At 39.8% G+C, this 10,584-nt stretch overlaps 1 protein-coding gene across 1 annotated transcript in view; it reads right to left on the reverse strand.

The window, feature by feature from the left end:
• The window catches only part of ZGRF1 (zinc finger GRF-type containing 1), a 101,915-nt gene that overhangs the window by 55,196 nt on the left and 36,135 nt on the right, over positions 1–10,584 (reverse strand). Inside the window, exon 11 of the mRNA XM_021714271.1 lies at positions 3,684–3,820. Within this exon, the coding sequence (XP_021569946.1) occupies positions 3,684–3,820 (137 nt within the window). The remainder of the gene's footprint in view (positions 1–3,683; positions 3,821–10,584) is intronic.

Below are 10,584 nucleotides of genomic sequence, written 5' to 3' on the forward strand. Positions count from 1 at the left end.
TCGCCAGAGCCCAGCAGGTCGAGGCTGCGGTGGCCAGGAGCGGCCACTGCACTCCAGTCTGGGTGACAGAGTGAGACTCTAACTCAAAAAAAAAATTAACTATTTTAATCTCAAAAAAATAAAGACTTCAAAGCTTAATTCAAATACTCTGAAACTTTTTTAAGGTTGATGAGCATGAAGTCCTTCTCTTTTTCTTTTCCTCCTTAGCTAAGGATTTTTTCCTAATTAATATGTTTATATAGCATTTAAGTTTGTACTTTAAAGACAACAAAAATGGCATCATTCTCATTTTACAAATGAGATTACAGAGGCCTAGAAGTAACATTACTAGCAATTGGCAGAGTCAGGATGAGAATCCAGACTACTTTTTTATATCTACTTTATATTCCTCCTCCAGAGACTGAAGTTCATGATTCATTTATATGCCATAGGATTACAACTTCCTTTATATATTATACTTATGAATTATCACATTATCCTTTAGGGTAAAGATTTTGGCTTTATTTTGACCCAGTGGTATGTGATAAGAGTTCAATTCTGGTAAACTCATGATAGATTTTGCCTGAAAGACTTTTAAAATTCCTTGTATATGTCAGCAGCTTACTAATACATATACCTTTATAAATGTAAGAAGCATTAAATATTTGTTAAATATTTAAGCAAATGAATAATGCTGCATGGAAACTATGTAAGCTTAAAGTTTATGTATGCCAATGCTATGAATTCCTATTTTAAAATAATGTACCTTCCTGACAGACTACCTATTTTGTGGGAAATATACTTTGGAGATCATTTGGCAAGTAGTAAAGCAGTAGGTGAGCCAGTGAATATTCTTTATGATGTGCTATGTTGAAATTCTAACAAGTCAATCAGGCAACACTGACAGAAAAATCTAATCCTCCCTGTCTTGTTGCCTTCTACCAATCACACCCATTAAAACTTCTTCAATCAAACTACCAAAATTTTTTTTCATATCATCCATCCACAACCAAAAAAAGTACCTATTACTAAACTCCTGACCCAACATAACTACAGAAAGAGGAAAGGATACACCAATTAGATTGTAAGATAAGAGAGAGGAGACCATTGCCTTGCTAAGCTATGGTGTGGTCATGTGCTCTTTGAGTGATGGCCAGGCCATATTCTATTATGCTTTGGCCCCCTCCCCTACCTTAGGAAGGTGAATCTCCTTTTTCTCTCTTTCTTTCTAATTCATTTTTTAAATAAATTAAATTTCCTAATTAAAAACAGAAAGCGAGAGGAATAGTTAGTGAATGGATCCTGCAGAGTAATATTATATTGATCAAGAGGCAGGAAATGACTTAGAGTGAAGGGTCAAAATGTATGGAAACAGAGTTCTGAGAGTGTGTAGTGGTGGTAGCAGCAGTTGAAGGGCTTTCCAATTATTTCCAAAATCCAAAGCAAAAAACGGGGAAACTAAGTTATGCTAAGGTCAACCAATGGTCATCCCCTCGGGACAGGAAGGGGCTATAGAGAGGTCAGACTCTGAAGTTATTATTATTATTATTATTTTTGAGTCAGAGTCTTACTCTGTTGTCTGGGTTGAAGTGCAGTGGTACACTCATGGCCACTGCAGCCTTGATCTGCAGGGCTCAGGCAATTCTTCCACCTTGGCCTTCCAAGTAGCTGGAACTATAAGGGTGCATCACCATGCCCAGCTAAGTTTTCTTAATTTATTGCAGAGACAAGGTCACACCAAATTTCTCAGGCTGGTCTTAAACTCCCAGGGCTGAGGCAATCCTCTTGCCTTGGCTTCCCAAAGTGCTGGGATTACAGGCATGAGCCACCACACGCAGCAACTCTGAAGTTATTAACCGAAGTTACAATGGCAATACTATGTGAGAAGTATTGACATTAGAAGATATTTTCAGAGTTCTGTAATGAGAAGCTTTGGATGAGAAATAAGAAATTAGATAACTATTTAGGTTGGTGCAAAAATAATTGTGATTTTTACATTGTTAAAATTTCCTGTTTGATACTGTAATACATTCTTAAATAAATATGGTTATGTTATATATGTCATTTGAATGTTTATTTCTTGCTTTTTTTTGCTAATGACTTATTTTTTGCTATTTATTTTATATTTATTTTACATTATGGAAATGATGTCAGATAAAACACAAATTTGGGCAATTTTCTTATTCGAGTTCAAAATGGGTTGGTCGTAGAGGAGACAACTCGCAACATCAACAACACATTTGGCCCAGAAACTGCTAACAAACGTACAGTGTAGTGGTGGTTCAAGAAGTTTTGCAAAGGAGATAAGAGCCTTGAAGATAAGGAGTGTAGTGGCTGGCCACTGGAAGTTGTCAATGACCAATTGAGAGCAATCAACAGCCGGGCTCAGTGGTTCAGCCTGTAATCCTAGCACTTTGGGAGGCTGAGGTGAGTGGATTGCACGAGCCCGCGGGTTCGAGACCCGCCTGGGCAACTTGGCGAGACTTCATCTCTACAATAAATCAAAAAATTAGCCAGGCATGGTAGTGCATGCCTGTAGTTCCAGCTACTTGGAGGGCTGAGGTGGAAGTATCCCCAGAGCCTAGCAGGTCGAGGCTGCGGTGGCCGGGAGCGGCCACTGCCCTCCAGTCTGGGTAACAGAGTGAGACTCCAACTCAAAAAAAAAAAGAGAGCAATCATCAAAGCTGATCCTCTTACAACTACACAAGAAATTGCTGAAGGACTCAACCTTGACCGCTATACAGTCATTCAGCATTTGAAGCAAATTGGAAAGGTGAAAAAGCTTGATAAGTGGGTGCCTCACGAACTAACCGAAAATCAAAAAAATTGTCGTGTCACCTTCTCCTATTCTATACAACAATGAACCATTTCTTGATCAGATTGTGACATGCAACGAAAAGTGGATTTTATACAACAACCAGCAATGACCAGCTACCTGGGTGGACAGAGAAGAAACTCCAAAGCACTTCCCAAAACCAAACTTACACCAAAAAAAGGTCATGGCCACTGTTTGGTGGTCTGCTGCTGGTCTGATTCACTACAGCTTTCTGAATTCCAGCGAAATTCATCCAAGAAGTATGCTTTGCAAATTGATGAAGTGCACTGAAACCTGCAATGCCTGCAGCCAGTACTGGTCAACAGAAAGGGCCCAATTCTTCTCCACGACAACACCCAACAGCACGGCGCACAACCAATGCTTCAAAAGTTGAATGAAATGGGCTATGAAGTTTTGCTTCATCTGCCATATTCAACTGACCTCTCGCCAACTGACTACTACTTCTTCAAGCATCTCAACAACTTTTTGCAGGGAAAACTCTTCCACAACCAGCAGGATGCAGAAAATGTTTTCCAAGAGTTCATCGAATCCCGATACACAGATTTTACACTACAGGAATAAACAAACCTTTTTCTCATTGACAAAAATGTGTTGATTGTAATGGTTCCTATTTTTATTAATAAAAATGTGTTTTAGCTCAGTTATAATAATTTAAAATTCATGGTTAGAAGGCAATACTCTCCTTAGAATAGCTATCTAGAATAGAAAAAGCTCAAAGGAAGAAAGGTTATGGGAAGGCTTCAAGAGGTATGTCACTGAATCTGGTTCTAAGATAATGTTAGTTTAATAATAATCTCTCAAATAAAAAAACTTCATCTTATATAGACCGACAGACATTAGAGCAATAGGGTAACAATTATCCTCCAACTTAAGAAAATTAAGATCACCAGATAAAGTTCTTGCTTTCAGGGACTCCTCAGAGAATTCTAGCACAAAGTCTTTTTCTCTTGAGGTCAAAGTAGAAACAGGGTTCATTGTAGAGATCTTTTGTTCTTCTGATGTCACCTATTTAGAAAGCAGAAACAAAGTTAAAGATCAAATTCTTATTTCATTTTTTTCCTATAGTTTGAATGAATTATAGTAATCTATATTATAAAAATATTTCAAGCACATTATGTAGAGCTATGGCGGGGTTAAGAACTATATAAAACTTCTTCCAAGAAGAAGAGGATAGAATACGCTTTCTAAAATCAACAAGAATAATAGTGAAATACAGAGCATAAAACCTTTTGAATTTATGTGAAATGGGTCAGATTCTGATTTGGACCAATCTGGGTTATGAGGATTTAGTTCTGAAGATCAACTGCCATTCAAAAGGGCTCAGGCCAAATCAGATCTCATGTTTGCAGCTGTAAGGTCTAAATTCCTGCAGACTCAACAATGAACAGTTTTCTCTTATGTCTTCATGGCTGGGTTTTATCTATAGTTCATCTAAACTTTGAGATGTTGCTCCCAAATTGAGTGAACTTTTAAGATATATGTCAGACCTGAACAGTTATATAATTAATTATGTTATTCTGGTTAGGACAACATTTAATTTTGCTTCTGCTTATTCCAGAAATTAATCATCTTAAATTCTAATATGATGATCACATTTAATATATATATTTGTATAAACAGATTAGAAAAATAAAAGTTTGGAAGAAAATTCACCTAACTGTTGAGAGTGATTTTTTTATAGGAATGGGATCAGGGGAAAATGCTCTTTTACTTATAACTTCATACTCTTCTGAATGATTTAAATTTGTTAAAATGAATATGTCTGTGTATATTTTTAAAAAATAAATAATAATAAAGAGTAAAACTTTATATATAAATTATATTTCTGTATTTATTTATTTTTATTTGTTAAGAGACGAGGTCTTGCTATGTTGCCTAAGCTGGTCTCAAACTCTTGGGCTCAAGCAATCCTCCCACTTTGGCCTCCCAAAGTGTTGAGATTACAGGCATCAGCCACTGAGTCCAGCCTATATACAAATTTTAAAACACTTCCTTAGCCAGGCTCGGTGGCTCAGCCTGTAATACCAGTGCTTTGGGAGGCTGAGATGAGTGGATTGCCTGAGCCCGCGGGTTTAAGACCCGCCTGGGCAACTTGGCGAGACCTCATCTCTACAATAAATCAAAAAATCAGCCGGGCGTGGTAGCGCACGCCTGTAGTTCCACTAGTTGGAAAGCTGAGGCGGAAGGATCACTGGAGCCCAGCAGGTCGAGGTTGCAGTGGCCGGGAGTGACCACTGCACTCCAGTCTGGGTGACAGAGTGAGATTCCAATTAAAAAAAAAAAATTTTTCTTAATTAGCTACTAGGTTTCAGGTGCTATGCTTAGAACTAGATGTGAAAATGAATACTCATGGTCCTTGGACTCAAGGAGTGAAGTCCAGTGAAAGATACAGATAAACAAATGGGAAATTACAATACAATCATCACCATAATAATAGTTGTACTATATTACTGAGTTCTTACTATGTGCCAGAGGCTGTTCTAAGCACTTCATGTTTTTAACTTATTCAATCTTTACCAAAATCATATGAGGTGGGCACTCTTATTTTCCTCCTCTTACAGCTGGGGGAATTGAGAAAAAGAGCAGTTAAGCAGCTAAATTTGCTCAATTTATCCAGTTTATAAGCAGCACAGTTAACAGTAACAGTAATAGGCAATACTTACTGAGTATAGTATTCACCCTGTTTCATACAACATTCTTCCTATAACTTGCCAGAGTTATTTCTGAAATATGAGTTCAATTATTTCTCTCCCTCCAATGGCTCTCAATCTTAAGTACAAGGCAGCTCTTACAGTGTCCTATGCAGCCAGCCCTACCTGATCAGCCCATTACCACTGTTTGACCTTAGTTCCTATCACTATTCCCCTCATTCATTCACTCACTATGTGGCCGCCTCCTTTCTGTTCAACAAAGACAATTTGTTTACCATCTGTCTCTCTTCACTGTAGTATCAGTTTTAGGAAGGCAGGATTTTGCCTGCTTTACTCACAGGCTTATTTCTAGCACCTGGAACAGTGTAACATTCAGTAGTTGCTTAAGAAATATTTGCTGGGCTGGGCTTGGTGGCTCACTCTGAAATCCCAGCACTTTGGGAGGCCGAGGCGAGTGGATTGCCTAAGCCTGAGGATTCGAGACCCAGCTGGGCAACTTGGTGAGACCTTGTCTCTACAATAAATCAAAAATTAACTGGGCATGGTAGCACACGCCTGAAGTTCCAGTTACTTGGAAGGCTAAGGTGGAAGGATCGCCTGGAGCCCAGCAAGGTTGAGGCTGCGGTGGCCAAGAGTGTGCCACTGCACTCCAGTCTGGGCGACAGAATGAGACTGGAACTCAAAAAAGAAAAAAAGAAAAGAAAAAAAAAAAATCTGCTGAATGAGTGACTGACTAAATATGTTTAACTTTTAAGGAATTTGCTGCATACATGATCTCCACTTTCTTACCGCTCATATTTCTTAATCCACTCTAAACTAATTTCTACCCTATTTCATTGAAACTTCTCTTGCCAACATCACCATTGACCTCCAAGTTGCAAACTGAAATGGACATATTTCTGTCCTCATTTTATTGGATGTCTCAACAATAATTGACATAACTAACCCTTTCCATCCCAATTCTTGAGAATGGAATATAACCCACTCTCTTCTCTCTCTACACTCTCTTTAAATGAACCCATCCATTCTCATTGCTTTAAACTTTTCTTTGTGCAAATGACTACACAAACATTTCCTCTGAACCAGATCCATGTACCCAACTTCTTACCTAACACTTCTAATTGACTGAATCACAGGTATTCTTTATTTACTCCTATTTATCACCAAACCTGTTCCTTCCTGCTATGGAATGAATTGTGTCCCCACAAAAACTATATGTTGAAGCTCTAACTTCCAGTGTGTACCAATATTTGGAGACAAACCCTACAGGAGATAACTAAAGTTAAACAAGTTCATAAGGGTGCGGCCCTGATCTGATAGAATTAGTGTCCTTACAAAAAGAGACATCACAGAGTTCTTTCTTTCTCCCTCCCTTTTCGAGTATACACACTAAGAAAAGGCTATGGGAGGACATAGGGAGAAGGTAGTCATCTGTAAGCTATGAAGAGAGGGCTATCAGAAACTAAATGGGCTGGAACCTTGATCTTGAACTTCTAGCCCTTCCGATTATAAGAAAATAAATTTTTGTTGTTTAAGACACCAGCCTGTGGCATTTTCTTATGGCAACCTAACAAACTAATATACTTCCCCATCTTACTCTACTCAGTGAAAACCACCTCAGTCTACCTAATTGCTAAGTCAGAAAGCCAGGAGTTTGTCTCCTCCATTTCTCTCGCCTACTCCTTACATCTAATCCAGCAATACCTACATTTCTACCTCCAAAACTTATCTTAAACCCATCAACTCCTCTATACTTTCAATGCCACAATCCCTACTTCGAGTCACTACCACCAAAGGCTCCTGCTAACTAGTTTCTCTGCTTCTACCACATTGCCCACCCAATTTTTGCAGCCAGCAAAAACTTTTAAAATATAAATTAAATCATGTCACTTTCTGCTTCACCCCTCAGTGATTTCCCAGTGGCACACAAAATACAAATTCTGACCCTGGTCTAAAGACTCTATGTATGGCCGAGCTTGCCCATCCAATCTCATTTAATTGTAACTTTCTCTTTCACTCACTACAATCCAGATACTTTGGCCTTCTCTCATGTCCTCAAACCCACCCAATTCTTTTCCATCTCAGGGCATTTACACATGCTGTTTCTTTGCTTTTTTTTTTTTTTTTTTTTAACTGCAAAAACCTTTATTTTTATTTGGTCCAGGGCTGTTAAAAAGCTCCCAGTGGCTGGAGGGGGAGGCTCTGGCAGAAGAAGCCCTGATACTTTGAGAGGGGCCCCCCCAGAGGCCGCTGGGCTCCTAGTCGTGCTTGAGGGTGAGCCTTTCGAAGAGATACTCGCCCAGCCCAGACTCAGGCTGGGTCAGCCTGCGAAGGTTGGTCAGGTGGTCACCCATCTTCTTGATGAGTTTCACCTCCTCATCTAGGAAGTGGTTCTCCAGGAAGTCACAGAGATGGGGGTCTGTGGATCCCAGGGCATGAAGGTCCAAAAGGGCTTGGTTCAGGCTCTTCTCTAAGGCCATGGCGGCTTCCATGGCATCCAGGGTTTACCCCACTCATCTTGAGAGGGCTTCTGGATATCCTGGAAGAGGGCGCGGCCGCCACGCTGGTTTTGCATCTTCAAGAGACGCTCGGCGCCCTCGTGCTTCTCCTCCGCCAATTCGCGGAAGAAGTGGCCCACACCTTCCAGAGCCACATCGTCGCGGTCGAAATGGAAAGCCCAGAGAGAGGTAGGTGTAGGAGGCCCATAGATGCAAATTGACCAGGCGGTTGACGGCTGCCTCCACCTCGGTGGAATAATTCTGGTGAACCTGGGAGCTCATGGTTGGTTGGCAAAAAGGAGCTAACTGCAAAAACGGTGGTCGCTGGTCCCAGAAACAGGTGGCCGAGAAGTTGGTCTCGGAGGTTGCAAGTAGAGAGGAGATCGGAGGGCAGTGGGAGGCTGGAAGAGAGGGAGTCCCTGGGTCTGTTCCGTCCAAACACTGTTGAAGCAAGAGACAGATCCGCGGGACCGCCGAACGCGCTGCCCCTTTGCATATTATACTCTTCCCTCACCATTGCTATTGCTGGAAAAGCCTTGCCTTTAAAGTAAATCCCCCTGTACTTTCACAGCTTTTCTAAACAGAAATTATCTCAATTTATTTATTTGTTTGTCTTCTGATTAAAATCTCTCTCCTGTGCTGACCTTTAAGGACACAGATCATATCTACATTGTCCATCAATCTATATCCAATCTTATAAGTCTTCTGATTTACAGCAAGTGTTAAAGAAATATTGATGTGTTCTTATTTATTCAAAAATTTTACACACAGTAAAATTTCACAGTCTATTTCATATGTGTTCTGTATATTTCCAATAAAGATTATGCCTAGGCAAAAACAAACATCAATTGTTACTATTGTTTGAACTATTTTTCTATTATATTTTCTAATTTGTTTAGGAAAGCTGTTACTTTTTCAAGTTTATCTTGTCTTCAGTTCCTTTTCAAAATTCTTCCTAAACTTCTAAGTATTATTTTTATTATATTTATTCTTTTCTAACTATGTATGCCCCATTTCATATCATATATCAAAAATCAAAACATCTTTAATAAAAAGAGAGCAGTCATCCACATTTTGTTACTGATTCTAACAGAAATTACTAGGCTGTTTCCTCACCAAAATATTGCTGGCTAGTTATTGATAAACATTCTTGATCATGTTTTGAAAAATCAGCTGGACATGGTGGTATATGCCTGTAATCTCAGCATTTTGTGAGGTTGAGGTGGGAGGATTGCTTGAGCCCAGGAGTTCAAGACCAGCTTGGGCAACATAGCAAGATCCCGTCTCTAAAAAAAATTTTTTTTTAAATCGGCCAGGCGTGGTGGCAAGCTCCTGTAGTCCCAGCTAATCAGGAGGCTGAGGTAGAAGGATCACCTGAGCAAGAGTCTGGGCAAGAGAGTGAGACCCTGACTCAAAAAAAAAAAAAAATCATCCAGTCTTAAGAGTTTTATCTTCTTAGTTGTTAAAAGATTCATTTGTTTAGAGGCTACCAAAAATTTTTTACTCCCAACTATGAAAGCTGTTTATATTTTCCTTTGTTTTCTTCTCATGAAGTATTTTCTGCTGATTTAAAATTATAATCCAAATGCTATAAATGCTCTGAATCTTTAAGAGAAAAACCTAAAATTGCTGTTAAAAAAGCAAGGATCTTTACATAAGTTTGTCCAACGTCAAATAACTTTTTAATGTTGTATTTTACTTATGACTTCTTTTCTTTTGTCAGAGTCTTACTTTGTCACCCAGGCTGGAGTGCAGTGGCACGCTGCTCATGGTCACCGCAGCTTCAACCCGCTGAGCTCAGGTGATCCTTCTGCCTCAGCCTTCCAATTAGCTAGAACCACAGGAATAAGCCACCATGCCCAACTAATTTTTGATTTATTGTAAAGAGGAGGTCTCACCATATTGCTCAGGCTGGTCTAGAACACCTGAGCTCGGGCAATCCTCTCTCTCGTCTCGGTCTCCCAAAATGCTAGGTTACAGGCGCGAGTACAATCATTTTCAATTGAGTCCTTTTCAGACCTAGCTATCACTTGAAAGTTGTCTTCAGGCCAGGCTCGGTGGCTCAGCCTGTAATCCCAGCACTTTGGGAGGCCAAGACAAGTAGATTGCCTGAGCTCATGGGTTTGAGACCCGCTCAGGCAACTGGGCGAGACCTCATCTCTACAATAAATCAAAAATTAGCCGGGCGTCGTAGCATGTGCCTGTAGTTCCGGTTACTTGGAAGGCTGAGGTGGGAGGATCGCCAGAGCTCCAACTCAAAAAAAAAAGAAAATTGTCTTCAATACAAAAGTTAGTACCACCTTTTGAAAAATTTTCTTTTTCTGGGAACTAGAAAGCAGAGATCCATTTATCAGTTTATTTAGTAAAAAGTGTGTGTATAGATATCTATATCTTTGTCTGACTAAATGCACACATAAATATAGTTTATTACTATAGTTTTAGATACAGAAAAACAGAAAGAAATGTTATGAAGCCAATTCTACTCAGGGAAAGCAAAACATATTATGGTTCGTCCATTCTTTTTTTTTTTTTGAGTTGGAGTCTCACTCTGTCGCCCAGACTGGAGTGCAGTGGCCGCTCCCGGCCACCGCAGCCTCAACCTGCTGGGCTCCGGCGGAAT

This window comes from Carlito syrichta, unplaced genomic scaffold (genome assembly GCF_000164805.1).
Source record: "Carlito syrichta isolate Samal-C Ts95f unplaced genomic scaffold, Tarsius_syrichta-2.0.1 Scaffold305556, whole genome shotgun sequence".
Lineage (NCBI taxonomy): Eukaryota > Metazoa > Chordata > Mammalia > Primates > Tarsiidae > Carlito > Carlito syrichta.